The sequence below is a fragment of the Pelodiscus sinensis genome, chromosome 16, assembly GCF_052426305.1.
Source record: "Pelodiscus sinensis isolate ZL-2025 chromosome 16, ASM5242630v1, whole genome shotgun sequence".
Taxonomy (NCBI): Eukaryota; Metazoa; Chordata; order Testudines; family Trionychidae; genus Pelodiscus; species Pelodiscus sinensis.
Window position 1 is genome coordinate 19,900,884 of NC_143067.1, and position 20,006 is coordinate 19,920,889.

At 41.5% G+C, this 20,006-nt stretch overlaps 1 protein-coding gene across 1 annotated transcript in view; it reads left to right on the forward strand.

The window, feature by feature from the left end:
• The first annotated feature begins 755 nt into the window (after nt 1-755).
• The window catches only part of KCTD16 (potassium channel tetramerization domain containing 16), a 200,493-nt gene continuing 181,242 nt past the window's right edge, over nt 756-20,006 (forward strand). Inside the window, exon 1 of the mRNA XM_089769516.1 lies at nt 756-3,096. Within this exon, the coding sequence (XP_089625642.1) occupies nt 2,265-3,096 (832 nt within the window). The 5' untranslated portion in view covers nt 756-2,264. The remainder of the gene's footprint in view (nt 3,097-20,006) is intronic.

Consider the following 20,006-nt stretch of genomic DNA (forward strand, 5'->3'; position numbering starts at 1 on the left):
ATGCACGTTGTATTATATACCATTTAGCACATATAGTAGGCGGCTAGAGGTGTTTATAAATGTGTTAGGTGGTTGCAGTCAATTCTAAGGTCTAAACAGGGCCAAACAGAAACTGAAATACTATCACGGTTGAAATACTGGAAAACAATGATAGTGATTCTCCCCTGCCTTGCTGACAGTCCTACACTGGTGTGACTCCTCCGACGTCACTAGAGTTAATACCTATTTACACCATCACAGGTGAGAACAGAATAAGGCCCTCAGCTGAATGGCACATGTTATATTTATCACACCGCTTGAAAGTTTGCTCAACTGTAAATCTGATATACCAGTAAAACAAACCTAATTAACACATTTTAGCTAAAATGTTTTCAAACACTGCTAAATTTTACAGCCTCATAAGCCCCTGAACAAAGTTCCTATCAATATTTTAACTATTGTTTTAGAATTCCCCTACAAATTAATGTAACTATGAAATTATAGTTCAGTGGCAAAATTGTGCTCCTATTCTGATTGATTTCAAAACTGGTTTCTCTCTTGCATATTCTGTTCATTCCAAATTATTTTTATAATTAGTTCCTGTACGTTCACAATATCAGGGAATTGAAAGATGAATTAACTTATTGTGTAAAAGTATAGAAATTTTCATCTTGAGCCTTCACACGTTTGATCATATTTTTCTGGGTGTATCTCCAGGTCCCTGAGTTAAATCACATTTGAGTTTCTTCTGTATGCCACAGAGGTGGATGCATTTTTGTGTTGTAGGGGAAACAGATATAATGCTAAGAAAGAAGTTTACTTGAATTTCAAAAACAGAAGTCTGCAAAAGAAGTAGCAGTTGGAATCTCTGTATTCATCCAGAGGATTAAATGGAAAGTCATAGTTCAACCTTCCCTGGAGGAGCTCTATAGCTGCGCTGAGAATAGCTCTCTGTGACATCATTGGACAGTGCAGCAGCTTCTGAAACTCTTTAAAATACAATAAAAAAGGAAAATAAACCAGAAAGTCTCCCTCTAGTTTCTTCTGTTTTCTCAAAGCCATATTCCTTTAAGATGATGTAATAGTCATTTCCCTGGATGGTTTCTTCCCTGCACTGCTGAAACAACAGCATCTGAACTGCACTGGGAACTGTGGAACCACCCAGCTCAGCAGCCAGAGCAGTAGCTCAGGCAGCAAGAGCAGACGAAGCAGCTACCCTGGGCATCCTTTCAAACTGCTGCAGGCTTATCTTCTCTGACCCTTACTGGGAACATGGGAGCTTCTTTGCCCTTCCTGCCAGGCAGGATACCACTTCGGGAGCTCACTGAAATGTATCAGTTCTTTTCTCAGATTCTGGGGTTTCTGCGAGTCATCTAAACCAAGGTCCTCTTTTCTGAAACTCTTTTAAGGATCCTGATTGGGATTTATTTTGTTTGATTTTTTCCCCATCTCAGATATTGCTATAAATATTGGTTTTTCATCGTTACACATCACGGTTAACTTTCCTTTGACTCAGTTTAACTCTTGAGATCTATATGGACGGCTGTTCATAAGAGCACTTTTCTTACCTTTTCTGTCCTTTTCTGGGGTTGGATTTGATATTAATTGGACTCTGTGCCTGTGTGTGTTCTGATTGCTCAGAACATTTTCTTTCCTTCGCAAGAACTATGCATTAACTGTAACCAAGGTAAGACTTGATGCTCTCTTTCTCTCATCTGTAAAGGCTCTAAATTAGACACTTGTTTAAAGTTGAAGTATTTATTTTCTTGTTATTTTCAATGTTGTCAAATGTATCCCCTCCACCAAACACACTAATTATTGTTTGGGGAGAAAAAAACTTGCCAAAATATTAATTTAAAAAAGATCTTGATTTTTCTCTCTGGAAATCAGTACTAGAGGGTGCTATGTGAGCTGACCTCATTCCCTCTATTTTAACTTTTATGATATTTGGGGAAATAATTATGTTATTTTGTTTTCCCCCTTCAACAGACCTGTGAATATCGTAGGCTTGGCTTGATCTTGATTTTTGGGACTTTATTGGAAGATCTGATTGCATTTCGTGAAGTTACTGCTCTCCATCCATTGTTTAGGTTTTAAGCTGCTTTGCTAGCTTTTGTGACACAGTCACATCTGGACAATTCTGATTTTTTAATAAACTAACTTTTTGCCTTCCCTTTCTTAAATATTATGAGCCCTTTTGGGGGTCTGGTAGAGGAGCCTCATTCTATTCTGATGTGATTGATAGTCCTGCCATTCCTTGTGGCAGATTTTTGTTTTAAAATACAATGGCTCTGAGTGGAAATTGCAGGACTTACCTCCCTCCTAGAGAACAAGGGGCTGGTCTACACTCCTTTCCAGAGGTGGTGGAGCTAAACGTGGGTGGTCAAGTATACTTCACTCGCCATTCCACCTTGGTGGGCATCCCACACTCCTTGCTGTGGAAAATGTTCACCCCGAAGAGAGACACAGCCAATGATTTAGCTAAGGACGCCAAGGGAAGGTTCTTCATTGATAGAGATGGTTTCCTCTTCCGCTACATTCTGGACTATCTCAGGGACAAGCAAGTGGTTCTACCTGATCACTTTCCAGAAAAGGGAAGGCTCAAAAGAGAAGCTGAATATTTTCAGCTCCCAGACTTGGTCAAACTCCTAACTCCTGATGATGTCAAGCAAAGCCCTGATGACTATTGCCACAGCGACTACGAGGAGGTCTCCCAAGGCAGTGACACAAGAATATGCCCCCCATCATCGCTCTTACCTTCAGACCGAAAATGGGGTTTCATTACCATTGGGTACAGGGGTTCATGCACCATGGGCAGAGAGAGCCAAGCTGATGCCAAGTTCAGGAGAGTCCCGAGGATTTTGGTTTGTGGAAGGATTGCTCTAGTCAAAGAGGTCTTTGGAGAAAGTTTGAATGAGAGTAGAGACCCAGATAGGGCACCAGAAAGATACACCTCTAGGTTCTATCTCAAGTTCAAGCACCTGGAGAGGGCTTTTGACATGTTGTCAGAATGTGGATTCCACATGGTGGCCTGCAATTCCTCAGTGACGGCTTCTTTTGTCAATCAGTACACAGAAGATAAAGTCTGGTCCAGCTACACTGAATATGTCTTCTACCGTAAGTACAAGAGATTTGTAGAGAAAAAAATAATTATCTGGTCAAAGCCTGTTTCATTTGGTGTGCATTTCATTTTCAGAGAACTAGCAGGCTTGATTTCTTTGTTTCTGCAGCTCACTGAAGTTTTGTTCTGATACAGTAAAATCCAAGGAGATTTGCTTGCATTTCAGCTTTTAAAATGTAAATGAATACTTATCTCAATGGTGTGGTCTTGGCTAGGTGGCAGCACAGACTACTAAAAGCACCTTTTCTCCCCACAATCGAAAGGTATTGCTATCAGAGCCTTTGTACATCAGCCATTTGACTGCCTTTCACATTTCCTGAGTGCTCTCTCAGTGTAATGTAGCAAGTGTTGCAAACACACTGTAGATTTAATTACAAAAAAATTTAAAATGAGATTCAAAATACAAAGGTAATAGATGGTGTGGGGGTCCTGTCCCGCCCCCCTTCTTTCTTCCTTGTCTTTTCTTCCCTTTCAGCTCGCTAGCTGCTGAATGGCCGCTGCCTCTAAAGTTTATTTCGCTGGGCATGCGGTGTGGGGAGTCTGGGCCCACCCTCACTCCCAGACCCCAGCCCAGGGCCCTAAGGACAGAGTCTCCTGGACCTGTCCCACCGGAGGGGTTATGTCCTTTTAACCCACCGGTGCGCCGGCTCCGTGCCCTGCCCTGGGCTGCTTCCACCTCGCCTCCTTCGCGCCTCTCCTACAACTGTCTTCTCCGTTTCCTTCTCCCCTCCCTCTCTCCCTTCTCCTGCCTCTCTCCCCCCTTCCTGGCACTTCCCTAGGGGCTTTTATCCCCCTCCCCCTGCCCTTCCCCCATGGCTTCTGATGTCACTTCCCCCCCTGCCGTTACTTCCGGCTGCCATTACCCTGCGGCCGTGCGCCCCGCGTTGCTCAGCAATGGTTGCTGGCCCGCCGCTCAGCTGACGCACGGTGGCACTACACAGCCCGCACGTGAGCAACTCCCGTTGTGTTGCCCCCACTAGCGAGAGGGCAATCGCGGGGTCAGTACGGGGTGGGCCCGTTTCGGTGGGGTAGGCGGGCCTCACCCCGTCACAGATGGTAATAGATGTTTGATAATAAGCACAGTCAGCCTAGCCATCTGTCCAGAAGGCTGCTGCCCTCCGGAAAAGATGTGTTGCGCTGGCTCCTTTTTAACTGGGTTGTTTTTCAGAACTTATGTTCTTTTAAATTAGGGTTCAGCGGACAGACAGGCAGGTGGCTACATGCTGTTATGAAACACCATATGAAAAGCAGACCCTTCTTAACTAACAGAATTCGCAAGCTGGGGTGGGTAGCTCTGGGACTCAAGGAGGGGAAGCGGAGTTTTGGACAGAAGGGGTGGGGCTGGAGGCCAGCCTCCTCCAGCCAGCCCTTCAGTGCTGCCCAGTGCTCCAATGGTAATTTAAAGGGCCCAGGACTCCCAGCTACTGCCATTGTTGCTGCAGTGGCAGCAGTGGCCAGGAGCCCCAACCAAAGCGCTGGGTTGCCTGGCAGCTACTCACTTTGTTCTCCCTCCCATCCCCCGGCGGCAGGCCTGCTGGAATCACATCAGATCACATACTGTTGTACTAATTTTGATCTGATAGCTCTAGGAGGCTCATTAACTTTCTAAATTGATATTCAGCCAGGGACACTGTTACCAATGGTAACATCAGGGTAATTTTGATTCTCTAATCCTGTATCAGAAAATCATTCCACAACTCTGGGATTTAAATATTCTAGGAGTGGGCTAGGCCATTTCACTTTTGCTTCAAAAAGGTAAAGGAGAGAATGTTTCCCTCATCTCTTTGCACAAGTGGATTTTGCATACTTGTCTCACCTGCTATGCACTATAACTATTGTAGACAATATAGCCCCAGTAACATGAAGCATTGATTAAGGTTTGTGTTGAAAGATGCCCAGAACATGAGCAGTTTATTGACATATAATAAATTACAGGGCAACACTAGGCTAAGTACCACCTACTCCTGTCACTGAGCTCAACAGGCAGCCCAGATCCGCTTATGGAATAGTGATTAAGTTAGCTTAGTTTACCTAAAAAGCCTTCTGTATTTTTGACATGCATACATTTATCTAAAATGAGTTTTATAGTAGGGCTTCTTGGTAAAATCCTTCAGGGTATGTCTACACTACCCCGCTAATTCGAACTAGCGGGGTAATGTAGGCATACCGCACTTGCAAATGAAGTCCGGGATTTGAATTTCCTGGGCTTCATTTGCATAAGCGGGGAGCCGCCATTTTTAAAACCCCGCTGGTTCAAACCCCGTGCAGCGCGGCTACACGGGGCACGAACTAGGTAGTTTGAACTAGGCTTCCTAGTTCGAACTACCGTTACTCCTCGTGAAATGAGGAGTAGAGGTAGTTCGAACTAGGAAGCCTAGTTCGAACTACCTAGTTCGTGCCCCGTGTAGCCACGCTGCACGGGGTTCGAACCAGCGGGGTTTTAAAAATGGCGGCTCCTCGCTATGCAAATGAAGCCCGGGAAATTCAAATCCCGGGCTTCATTTGCAAGTGCGGTATGCCTACATTACCCCACTAGTTCGAACTAGCGGGGTAGTGTAGACATACCCTCAGAGGTCTTTGGACCAGCTCAAACGCAGGCTGAGCTGGATGACTTACATTATGAGGTTTCTAATATTTGAAATCAGTGTCTGACATGATGCTACAGTAGAGTTAGTGTCATTCCAAAAATGTATGGCAGTGAATACTATATATATTTAACAAAATCAGAAAAATCTATGAGCTTGCTGAAATTATAGCAACTATTTTAAAAACTGAAGCAGGACCCAAATATTATGCTAATCAGCAATCAGAAGATCACTGATATCTTACATTCACATTCTTCAGAACTTTATCCTTCACAGACTGTGCTAGAGAGTAGCTTTCGTTTTGTGATCATTAGTGATGATGATAGATAATGATACTTAGACACCAAAGTGATAAGGGCCTTAGAAATATCTGAGAGCAAAAAAGAGAGAGAGAGAGAGTGGAAGAGAATGTGTGTATGCAATGGGCTTGATCTAGCTTCCCAAATCCACCATTACAGGCCTGATCCAAACCTATTGAAGCCTCTGGGAAAAATTCCATTGAATTCAACAGGATTTATGTCTGACGCTCTCTGAACACCAGGGCTGGATTAAAGGGGTGGGGAGGGGGCTAGCCGGGCAACTGCCCGGGTGCCAACCTATGGGGGGAACCTGATTGCAGTTGTAAGGGGCACAGCGCGCCTGGGGGCGGGACCGCGCCTGCGCAATGTGCCCGCTGCCCGGGGTGCAAGAAAGGCTCGGGCTGGCACTGCTGAACACACTTCACTTTCATGAATGCCTGAAATTCTAACCTGGATCCAGACCTGCCTTTTTTTCCAATGGTTCCTATCTGCGTAATGGGCCAAACCACGGACCAAAATGTAAACTCGTTCTGCTCAATCTAGATCCAGATGAAATTGCTGTGACTTTTTTTGTCTCCAGTCCCTGCAATAATTGTCGCTGTTGAACCACTGGGGTTTTACAGCTGTATGCTCATGAGTGAAGGAAGGGTGGTTGGGGGAGGCAAGTCCCTAACCCCTCCCCTTCTGCCCAGGCCCCACATCCCATCACAGAGAGGGCAGGCAGTGCGTGACCCCAGCCTTCCCAGGCGGCATGTGGTTGAGTCTCCCCAGCCCTGGAACATGGGAAAGGCGGGTGGCACATGGCCCTGGAGCACGGGGAGGGCAGGTACTGGCGGCAGTAACACTCTGCCCACTCAGTACACCTACAGTACTCAATGCCTTCCCCCGCCTACCATACCCACCGCCCATGTGCATGCTCATAATCCAGGCAAGGACAGAGCTAATGTAAGAACAGGGGCAATACATATAGATTATGTGTAAAGTGGAAGAAAAAAACCTTCACACATACTCTCTAAAAGTCTTTTTTTTTTTAAGCTTTGAGGACCAGTAACATTGACAGCTGGCTTTCTAGTGGGACATTACAACTTCTGTGCAGCTGCTTAGCCATAATTATTTAATTAGAAGCTGCCAACTGTGCCTATATAAGCATTAATTCATCAAGCTGTTATGCTCAGGTTAATGGGCCGAAACCATGGGAGGTGCTATAAAGCAACTAGTTAGTTATGTGCTAAGAGGTTCTTAGCAGAGCATCTTAACTATTTCCTATGAAAATGTAAAGCTCTGCTACTCCAAGTCCTCAGAGATGGGGGACATACACAAAAGACGTTCATTTTAAAAAGGAACAAGATTTGAGGGAAAAAATCATATTGGTCTCCAATAATGTATGTTCCGCATGTCTGGAGTTCAGTGTCCATGGTTGACATGTAGCTAAAGAATATCCTGCATTTGGAAACAAATCCATTTGAAAGTAATCAGCTGAACTGAAGGAAAATATGCAAAGTGGAAGTTCCCCTGATAAGCTAACAGCTACAGAATGTGTCCTCAACTAAATGTAATGTTAATGTTAAGGGATATGTATGCAGACGTAGGTGCCATTAGGGCTAATGCAGGATTCATGTTCACTATGGCTGAAATATACCCAAGGGCCACAGAAAGTATCTTAACACTGCAAACCTATAGCTGTGTTGCTGAGAGCAATGACTGTGCAATCTTTCTCCCCCTTGTATGAGGTGCAGCTGGGCTCCACTCCAGTTTCAAATAGGCCAGTGCAAAGGGGAATTTGGAAAGAGGCTGTGTTTGTTCAGTGGGTCCACAATTAAACAGATCCAGGGACTGCAGTATCAGCACAGGGAGGATGCAATTCCTTCTCAAAGGTGGGATGGTGGTTGGGGATGAAGTATAGATTTCTTTTCTTCTATTCTAGCCCCTGATTTTCCTGTGCTATGGCTGTTTAAGCAGAGTTTATAATGTCAAAGAGTGAATTTGATCCAGTGAGAAGTGTGTTAACCCTTTGAACCTTTGATATGGTTTTTCTACTACTACTTTACATACAGATAGTCCTGAATTTACACCTTACATCCAAAAACCCTGATCTTTTAGTGTTCACCCCCTGCACTTAGAAATGTTTCCTTTTTGAAATGTTTTCAATCTTTACAATGACTGAACTGAAAGCTAGGATTTGGATACCCTTTAAACTTTGGGATATTCAAAATCTGGAATTCGATCAGAATCATATAGTTTGGGTCCCTCTAGTTTTAAGACAATGTGTACATACAGATTTCCCTTCTTATTTTAGGAGCAGATTACAAAGTAAACCTTTCCACTTGTTCCGAAAATTACACCCTTGTCAAAGCAGTTGGCTTGTTGGGTCTCTCACAAAGGTATCAGTGAGTTCTTAATCCTGGAGTAGGACAGAAGAGGTTGGAAAACTGAACAGCCCCAGTTTAAACATTTAGCCCAGTGGCTCCAACTTGTGTGATTGTACACCAGAGTAGCTTGGGGGTAGCGGGTAGAGGAGAATAGCAGTGTGAAGTGGGTTGGGGAAAGCTACATGTCTCATACCCATTCGGTTCCCACTGCAAACAAGTGTCTGCTGCTGTAAGTAAAATACAGTAGCAGGTACTTTCTTTAAAACTAATGGCACTCAGATCTCTCTGCTTCTCAGTGGCCTGTCATGCCACTGGCTGTGGGAGCAGCTCACATGCATAAGGCTACAAGTCTAGAAGGTAGCCTGCCATTCTTAAGCTCCTGTTCTCTCCTCTTGCAGCTCTCATTACAGCCATGGAAGGCATCAACTAATAACTCCATTCATACCCCGAACAACAGTCTTCAGTTCAGCTGGAGGAGGAGTGGAGAGTTACGAATGAGGAAAAAAAGAAGCACAAAAAAACAGATAAGGGAAAAAAAGAGAAAATACAGAAAAGAACGGAGAGAGAGAGAGAGAGAATAAATGAACTGACAGGAGTGACAATAATAACTTTGGCAAAATATGGTGCAAAGGGATTTTTGGGAGGTGCTTGTCTCCCATTGTATTTCAATAATGTTCCAACAAGAAAAGGTTGGGGGAGCCACTGAACTAGTCCACATAATTAGTGCAGAGATACATGCAAATACATTATTTTTCAAGTCATTTCCCAAAGTCTAAGCAAACATAAAAGTTACTTTTAAATTTGAGGAAATTATGCACATTTCCTTAAGTCTGGCCTTGAGTAGGCCACTTCATAGCCACGCACACAGAGCATCTCAAGTAGCTGTAATGTTCAAAGGAAACTTTGAAACATCCATGGTAATATGACTGTAGGCAGAAAATTAATTGACAGGATTCTTTCTCCTTAAAGACATGTTCTGGCTCCACTCATTACGGCAACAGTTGTAGACTGTGGCCCCATTCTCACCTTATCCTTTTAATAAAATGCTGTGTTTGCTTTTTCTACATTGATGGTAGCAGGTTGGTATAAAAAGATAGTTGTGGACTATTCTCAAATTATCTTCAGTTTAATGATAACATCCTATTAAGTGGGGTTGGAGGGGGGGAAATGTATAGTAATTGGATCCACTTAGAATTTAGCTTGACGGCCTTTAGCAGGAAGTGCAAATCTCATGTATATAATCAGTATGGTATTCATATGGCATATTTTACCCGACATTCATATAACCAACTGCAGCAGCAGGTCATTTTTTTCATGTGAATACAGCTAAAAGAGCATGCAATTAGTGTGTATATGTGTGTAGATACTATAAATAATTTGAGCTTGAAGGCAAAAGTTTGACGAACAAAATTCAATGCAAATGTACTTTGAAATTCACAAAATATAAAACTACAGGGATTAGGCGTAGAAGAAAAGACTATCACATTATCTTAGCCATCTTTCCGCCTCTTCAAATGATTCTCTTTAGTATATTTTCTTGTATTTCTTCAGTCTAATTTTACATGTCTTGAGTGAAGAGGATAATCATGAACAGAAAAATAACAAAATGGCCCTCAGAATGATTCAATCCTGAGGATATGAGATGTTCAACACCCCCTCTCCCGTTTCCTCTACCATGTTGCCATCAGTTCATCATCATCATTATCTGGGCTACTGCTGGGTGAAAAGCTTATTCAGCAGTGCTCCTTGTCCTTCATGCCGAATAAAAAAATTGAAATCTCAATAGGCCTCTCTACTGCACCTTACTGAGGGTGTGACTCTGTTAGCCAGATCTGTTTTCCTGCTTATCTTGCCATCAAATCAGAAGGTTTCTAAGGCCTTGCTCGGGGGCACTGGGTAAGATTTGGGTGAGGGACAGTCAAACTGTGTCTGACTTATTATCTAGATTGAATAGTATGCTCTTCAGAATTTTGCGATAGTGGAATGGTGTGGTTAGAGACACTTCATTGATCAGAAACTTGATTATTTGGATGTTTAGAATCAGGTTATTTTAATCTGATTACAAATAAATCCATCTAAAGATGTCGTTTAAGGCCCCATTTTAACAATTACACGAAACAAATCTCTCAAAAATGTAGTTGTGTTGGTTTTAAGGAGTCTAACTTGATTATTTGTCTTCATTCTACTCCAATCATATTAAACTACTAGGAGATTTAGCAGGCATTGCTTGGGTCCTTAACTCAAATAAGTTTTGTTTTTCTTAATTAAAATCATTGTTCGGAGATGGGGGTGAGGATGAGGGGTTCAATATGCAGGCTGCCCTGGAGAGAGAGGATAACCATAGCCATCCCTCACCCCAGCAGCTTGGGCCCAGGTGAGAGCCATGGGAAGGGTACATGCCCCCCGAATAGGGGACAAATAGACATAATGAAAAACAGGCATACAAACAGACTAATTCTCTGAAATATATAGCAGGTAGCTGTCTCATTTTCCATCCCAGCCTCCTGCTGGCCCCATAGGGCTATAGTGAACAGTGAAGTGACAATGTCTGCAGATGATTCGAGATAGATCAGTCTAAAGCAGATTGTAAGTTAGGAAGAGGGAGCTCACAAACTGGGTAACTGGGCAACAAACTGGCATATGAAATTCAATGTTGGTAAGGCATATGAAGGAAAATATACCTAATTATAGGTACCCATTCTGCCAGGTGGGGCTAGCAGCAACCAGGACCAGTTTAAATATCTAAATGATCCTTTTCAACAATTCAATATGTAACCTGATCAAGCCCCTACCCAGTAACCTGGGAAAATTACATACCATCCCTGGACACCTCTGAGCGGCAGTACTTCACCACTCTTGAGCACAGAGTCTGAGTATAGAACAGAAACTTTTAATGAAAGGAGGAAAGTCACCCAATATTAATTAATGAAAATGCCACAAGCAGGATTCCTGATCATAAAAGTGTGAGCAGGATAACCCACCCCAGAGTGCATGAGGCAGTGTCTAACTTATCTCATGTTCTTGAGTTCTACAATCCAAAGTTCTTTTTCAGTGCCCCCTCTGCTCCCTCACCATACTCCACTCACGATGGTTGTCTTTGGTCAGTGAGGACCCATGGTTCAGAACTGCATCTCTGAGAGTCACTTCCCATCCAGGGAAGATGCTCCTAGCTTGCTCTGCCATCTGAGCACTTGCTCTGGCTGGCCACCATGTCAGCCGCGATTCCTGTCCGCTAGCTGACTTGTCAGCCACAGTTACTATCACCAGTCACCTTCTGTACCTGCCTCTCTGCTGTGACCTCTGCAGGTCAGTCTCTTGAGAAGTCAACAAGTTCTTAGTGATTTTCAGCTCTTAGGCTGAGCAGAAACATTGTTCCACCACAAGTGATTGTCAGTTCTTTTGAGCAACTAAAATAACAAAAGGCCCCTAATGGGAGGAACAGGTTAAATCAGACTTGGGGAACCTTAGGGTGTCCGCTCCTCCAGCTGTCCCCATCCCACCTCTCTTACTGTCACCGGGGTCTGGAATTCAAGCCCCTAGCTTAATGAGGTCCTTTCAGTTGAGGGTGTCTGCTTCATCTGGGACAGGATAAGCCCTGTTCTGTTAACAGCAAAAGCCAGCAGGGAGCTCTTTAAAGAGCTGGCAGGGATCCACGTTGCAATAGGACAGCACCTGAAAGAAATTTTAAATTACTTTCATCCCTGTTTGTAACCCAGCACTAACCAAAGTTGATCACTTTAAGCAACACTGCTCTCTCTGCTAGTATCTAAAGCAAAGAAGGTGTATTCATGTAAATACATTTTGCTGCTGAAGTCTCTCCCACTCCCAGCTAGCTGTTAGGAGAGAACTCTGCCTACATATTCATAAACAATGATGAAGCTGTTACCACTTAAGAAAGAGATCTAGGAGTCACAGGGGATAATTCAATCCAAACTTCAGTTAAAGGCTAACTATGTGTTAGGAACTATTGGAAAAGTGATGAAAAAATAAGTCAAACATATCATAAGTCAGTATATAAATTCACAGTGTGCCCAAATCTTGAATATGTGTCCAGTTCTGATCATCCCATCTAAAAATGATTTAGTAGAACTAGAAAGTGTTCAGAGAAGGGCAGCAAAGATGATTGAGGGTAATGGAACTGCTTCCACATAAGGAAAAACCAAAAATATAAAGTTGTTCATCTTAGAAAGAAGATAACTAAGGGGAGATATGATGGAGGGCTATAAAATCCTGATTCATGTGGTTAAAGAATGGAGAAAGTGTTATTTACCCTTTTGCACAAAACAAAACAAAAAACAAAACAAAAATAGATCACTCAATGAAATTAAAAAGCAGCACGTTTAATACAAATAAGAGGAAGTATTTTTTCACACACCACACAATTAATCTGTGAAACTTATTGCTTTCGGATGTTGTGTTGCATGAAAATGTTACTCAAAAAAACCCAGATAAGTTAATGGCAGACAAGCCTATAAATGGCTATTAGCCAAGCGAATCAGGAATACAACACCCAGCTTGATGCAACCCTAAACCTCTGACTGCCGAAAGCTGCAAGTAGAAGAAAGAGTTGGATCACTCCATAATTGCCCTTTTCTGTACATTCCCCCATAGGCTCTGGGATGAGCCACTGTATTAGGCAAAAAGGAGCATACTCTGACACAGTATTGCACTTCTCATGTCATTGCTATTAGCACAATTCATGCTATTATTCTTGGTTTCCACAGGTAAGCTTGTTTTATTAGCCTTCTAAAAATGTTTTAAAAGATGACTAATAATTTGATAATGCGATAAAACTTTTACATGTCAATAGCTGGTTATGGGCATGGTTGAGATACCCATAAACATAAGGGCTGCGTCTAGACTGGCAAGTTTTTCCACAAAAGCACATGCCAGTTGTCTACACTGGCCGCTTGAATTTCCGCAAGAACACTGACGATCTCATGTAAGATTGTCAGTGTTCTTGCAGAAATGCTATGCTGCTCCCGTTCGGGCAAAAGCCCTCTTGCGCAAGAGGGCCAGTGTAGACAACACGGTATTGTTTTGCACAAAAAAGCCCCGATCGAGAAAATGGCAATCGGGGCTTTCTTGCGCAAAACCACGTCTAGATTGGCACGGACGCTTTTCTGCAAAAAGTGCTTTTGTGGAAAAGCGTCCGTGCCAATCTAGACGCTCTTTTCCGCAAATGCTTTAACGGAAAAACTTTTCCGTTCAAAGCATTTGCGGAAAATCATGCCAGTCTAGACATAGCCAAACTGTTTAATTAGAATGTGAGCCCATTGACCACTTTTTATTGACTGTCGGGCCGATAAGTGCCTTTTCATGTGTAAGATGAATGTTGATGTTTTAAACTTTACAGCTGTATAATAGTTGGTTCATAAATTGGTAATATTAATAATTTTCTTGTGTTTTTTCAGAATCTTCTGGCAAAGTGATTAGAAATTTCTAGTGGCTCATTGATTAGGTATTGCAGGCTGCTAAAACTCTACTAAATAATAACAATGATTAATAACAACCCTGGCCATCTTGGTTTCTAGCCACCCTAAAAAAAACCCTCTTATAAAATGACCTTATTTAGCGAGCAGCTGGATATTCTGCATCAGCTGAGTGTCCTATTTGCTTCCTTTGGGCTCCTGAGACTACTGAAATACTGGTGCTGTGAGTATGGTCAGCACTTTGCTCTAGGTGTTGAGTGTCTAGATGGTTTTTACATTGCTTGGTAGTGACTCTTGGGAAGGAAATACTTAGTGCTGTAATGTACCTGTTAGCTTTAAAAGCAAGAAGCCCTGATGAAGTAATATCAAATGGCATCTCAGTGGTATTATACAGGAAGGAATGGGAGAGCCTTGAATTCATCATATTATTTCAGTATCTATTAAATGAAATTTTCTCTAGAGTCAATATGTGAATTACTTCAATGTTTGAAACGGCTTAAGAAAGAATTACTGTTTTTCAGTTCCTCACTATTCCAAAAACATTCCAAACTTTTGTTTTATTTATAAGTTTCAGACATTCTTGGAAATATTTTTGGTACTCTCTGTTTATTAGATTTAAAATGCCTTTTTGAACTCTTGGAGACAAAATTATTAAATAGGATTTTTCTTTTTTGTAAATTTGGCAATTTAGTGTTAAAGACTAGACAATGATTGGTGTTAATTTCCTGGACTGTGCTTTCCAAACACTGTAACAAATCCACCTTACCAGCTGTCTTTTTATTATAGCTGTCTCTTAACATATTGTTCCTCCTATTGACAATTACTTTTTTGTAACCTCAGGCACTGCATGATAATTTGAAACCTGTTTTCCACATTACAAATCCTGCCCACTCAAAAATCTAGCCCATTTCCCACCCATGTTGCAATGTGTAAACCTGCTCAGCCATGGTTTTGGCATGGGCCTGAAAAGGAGGTTATCTGATTAACATGAAGATTTTGGGAGGTAATTGTTATAGAGATCACATGCTACCTTTCAGGGATTAGGTAATCTTGCAGCATGTGGGGGTTCTAAATCTGAACAGATTTGGGAATGGAGTTCCACATTTTATCTAAGTTTCTATTCAGATCCTGCAGACTTTACTCAGAGAAACATTTCTACATTCTGTAAACCTTTGGAGGAAACCTGAGCCTGATTTTAAGTGAACAGGAATTAACTTTCTAGCACATTTCAGTCAATTTATATTTTTACATCAAAGGCAAACCAAGCTGAATTAGAATAAATGAAACATCATGGTTCTGACTGAGTTTTGCATTGAGTTTTCAAATTTGTTCAAAGCCAAAATCTCAGAGGAAAATTTGACGAGTGAGTATTCATTGGGATTAGAATCTGAAGAAGTTTTTGCATGTGCCCTGTTAAGGGAACCTATGGAGCTGCTCTTAGCTCAGAGTTTTAATTGGTAATATAGGAAGGTTCACATATTAAGTGCCACATTCCCAAAGGTTGTCATAAAAGTTGAATTTGAAAGCACAGTATGCTTTGTGTACATCTTTGAAAATGTGATAATTGATAATAAGCCAAACTATGTGTAAAAATGTGCTCATCTAAGATGTATGCAGATTATTTTCCTTACTGAAGTGAGATGGATTTTTTTGCCTCACTGTACAAATGTCTTATAAACTAGATTAAAAAGGAGGTTTGGACTGGGAATAAAAAGATAAGATACAAATTCTTGAAAAAGCATAAAAACACACTTCAATGAAAAACTGGCAAAAATGCAAAATAATTATGACATGCACTATTACTATGTATCAAACCCATATTTTGACAGATTTGTGCTAATTCACAAGTACTTTGGCTTTATTTAATTTTTTAGATGATCATCAATTTAAGTTGGGGATGGATCCATTGAACTTTAAAAAACCAAGCACTTTTAAAACATCTAGGATGTGTGATTAGTGCTGAATTATTATCTCTCCTTTAATTTCATATATTGCACCATAGTACTGGGGCATACTGTGCCTCTGATTTTTTCAGAAGAACTCCTTTTGGAATTTGTAATTTCTCATGAAGTGAAAAGGGAATTATGTTTCAGAACCAATGGTGCAATAGTAGTAATACTCTGCATTTATATAATACTGTTCATCAAATGGTGGCAGATATATTATTTTCTGTGCTTCATAGATACCATTCATATTTTGTGTAAAAACCCTTAATATTCAGTAAATCAAATAATTATATTAATATAGCAATCAATTATATTTATAGCAACAATAAAATATTTTTCCCTCAATACAATATGCTTATCCAAAGCTCACTGTAATAGATATCATACATGCAGTGTTTTTATTTAACATCTCTTCTTGCCCTTTTCCATCCAATATTTCATTCACTCTGTTTTCAGCTTTCCACCAAATGGCTCACTCCCAGTATATAACTCTGGTGGTAGAGAAGTAAATCTCCAACTAATGTTAATTGGCATTGTTCCATTGACTTCAGTGGTGCTGAAATTCTGGCCAAGAGAATTTCTAAAGTATTTTATTACTGTACTTATTGCTCTATTCCACAGACAAAGGCAGATCCCCAGGTGGTCTGGCTGATTAGAGAAGCTTACTATTAAAGATTTGTTATGTCTATACATAGCAAGTATATCAAGTTTACTTCTACTCAAGTACCTAATTTGAAACACAATTGTGTTTTCTCTAGAGGTTGCTATTTGAGATATTAGAGAAATTAGCAGAGAAATTGGAGTAGGGCAACCTTCTATGGGTTCCTTCTAAACCTATTAGTTCTATGATTCCATTCTATAGTCCAGTTTTATATTTGCCTGCTACTGTCACTTTAGTCCTTTTTAACCCTCATAAGATCCAGTTGCCTGGCAGCAAAAAGAAATCTTGTCCTGTGGAAATAGCAGCTGACTTCTCTGAAAACTCCTAGAACACTTGGCCTTTATGCTTGTCAGAGAGTTACTGTGCCCAATGCTTGACTAGACTCTTTCAACTCTCTTGGAGATTATTTGTCTTATATTCCATATGTTTTTCAAGACTCTACTGTACTTTCTCTGAGGTAGCAATGGTGCATCAAGACTATGTATCTTCTAACCACAGGCCAATGCAGTATCTCTTAGCAAATTACATTATGTTAATTGCAGCATTAGACTATATCTTCGTTTATGTATTCTCTATTACTTGGGGAATAATAGCTTGTCCCGCTTGTAAGACTCTGTGTAATAGTACGTGGTGATTTATTGTTATAATTAATATTACTTTTATAATACCCATAGTGTTCTAGATACTATAAACAGATGGGAAGACACGGTCCTTGTTCCAAAGAGCCTATAATTTAAACAACATTTGCTTATTCCTGGTATATTGATAATTTTCTAGGTCGTTCCGTGCACTAGTCCAGGAATGCCCACATATGTGCAATATACATTTTGACATATGTATATGTTTAAGCATGTCTATCTATTTATGTGCCTGTCTGTGAGGTAGATGTGAAAAATCATTGCTGTGTGCATACAAAATGTGTTTAACCTAGAGATGTTAAAAATCATGTATTCAGGTAACCGTGTAACCGGTGAAAATCTCAGTAGTTACATGGTTACCCCCGCTGTGGGCTGTGCAGCATAAAGCTATACTGCAGAGCCTTCAGTGAAGCCTCCCTGGGAGTGGAGCTGCCAGCCCCTGCCAGCTCTGCTCCCAGGGAGGAGGCACCACCATGGCAGTGAAGCTACCTCCTGGGAAGTGGAGGTAGCTTTCTGCCAAGCTCCCAGGGAGGAGGAGCCACCTTGCCCTTCCGGCTCCCAGGGAGGAGGTTTCACTAAATGTAAGTGACACCGTCAAACCAATAAGCAACCGATTAATGATTAAATGGGTAGTCGTTTACAGTCAAACGTCCCTAGTATAACCCCAATGTGTGTACATGCGTTGGGAGTTTTGCACGCCCTTAGGTATTTAAAATATACATTATAGGCATGCAACTCTTTGAAAACATGGAGTTATGTTTCCTCTGTATTCTAGGAATGAATAAGCAGGTTGTCTGCTCTGTATCAATTATATATATATATTCTGTTCAGTAATCTGCAACAGAACCATTTCTTTGTGAAGCCATGCCTTAGTGTTGCTTGGTGAAATGCAGTCAAAATAACAGAAAAGGCCTAGTAGATGTTAAAGTATCTTGGTGTAGGTTAGACATATCCATCTTTTCCTTCACACACACTAGATTCTGCCCATTCACACACACACACACACACACACTAGATTCTGCCCATTCAATAAAAGTTGTTAAAACATAATGAGCAGTGGAGTTACAACAGTGATAAACTTCAACTAGTTGAAAAAAGTATTAATTAGCTTTAACGTCTATAAAAATGATAATTTATGAAATAACCGCAAATTTGGTTGAATATCAAAGTCAGTGTCTCCTTGAGATCCCCTTGGACTCCCCCACTCACACAAGCAGCCATTCATGATCTGACTCACCACTGCAATTAAACAGTTGATGTACAGGTGGTAAATGAAGCCCTACAACACATCTAGAACTTCAAGGAGCAACACTGATTGAAACTCAAGCAGAGAAAATTCCATGTTTGTCCCTCTTAGGAGGTTGCTTAAACAATCTTTGCTTTAGAATCTAAACAAATTTATCCACATAGTAACCAGCAAATTGTTCAAAGCAAGAACAATCAGATCAGGCTACCAAATAAATGGAACAGTTCTATTATGTCTGACTTTGCAGATACAAGGAAACTTTTCTTTGTCTCTCTCACATCCATGGCATAAACCTTTAAAAGTTCTTTTATTGCAATCAGTAGTACTTGTGACTGGGACTTACACCACTAGATGTCTAACTGCAGTCCCTTTCATGTAATCTGTCACGTATCGTCTATAAACCATGGTGACATGGGAAAGTAAATGCAAGTGAAAAGGTGTTTAGGAAGCACTGTTATCAGTAGTCATGTAAAAAGTGCTAATATTTTAACGGTTACTTGATCACTTCCTGCCTTTATCAGATCTAGAAAGTGACTAATTCTATATGACGAGCAGGAAGTCACCTGGAGCAGCCTCATGGGTACTAAGAAAGCTTTGAACTCAAGTCAAATTAAAGGAATCTGCACAGACAGACGCTCAAGTCACCTAGCATCCTCCATACCACAAATAGGATTGTCAATTTTCTAATTGCTGAAAACTGGATCCTTGGCCCTGTCTCTTCCCTCCTTGCCCTGTCATATGTCCCAGCCATTCTCTACCTCTTACCTTCCACTGTCGCTCACGGTTCTCTCTCCTTCCCCTTCCTTCTGGCTAGATCCACTTCACCTCCCTCTTTGACCCCAGATAGGATTCCTTTGTTCTGGGGCTACGCTGGGAGCTGCAGCCTGACACAGAGGGCTGCTGCCTGTCCATGAGATATAGGTAGCGAGTGGGTGACCTGGTGCCTCCACAACCTTGCCTGCAGCAACCAAACATTTGGGCTATGTCTACACTGGTGGGTTCTTGCGCAAGAAAGGCCGTTCTTCTGCTGAGCATCCACACTGCCGGCCCGCTCTTATGTAAGAAGATTTATAGTAAAGCGCGGGAAGAGAGAGCTTCTTCTGCAAGAGCTATGCTCTTTTCTAACAAATGTAAGCCCTCTTGTGCAAGAGTTATTGCGCAAGAGGGCAGTGTGGACGCATGGCAGGGGTTTCTTGCGCAAGAAAGCCCTATGGCTAAAATGGCCATCAAAGCTTTCTTGCGCAAGAAAGCGTCCACACTGCCATGGAACTCTTGCGCAAAAGGACATCGCAGTGTAGATGTGTTCTTGCGTAAGAGTTCTTGCACAAGAACCCTTGTGCAAGATGTTCTTGTGCAAGAAGCCGCCAGTGTAGACATAGCCTTGGTGTCTGATCTGTATGTCTGACTGGATGCTGACAGGTCCCCTTTTGTACCAGGCTTTCCATTAAAAAACTGTTCACCTGGCAACCCTTGCTACAAAAAGGATCAACCTGAGAAACAAAACTTCCATATGGGGTAGAGAGATCTACATACCAACATTAACCTTGTTGCGTCTCCATTACAGTGGACAGATACAAATGTTTAAATTAATTTTTGCAGAAGATATATTTCTGCACTTGATACTGTGTACAAAAAGCAGTCATTGCTTCTCGCTGGTTGACTCCTGCTTGTGGTGAACTGAGAACCCCACTGAACTGAGGAGGCTCACTATTGGTCTTTCAGTTTTGCTC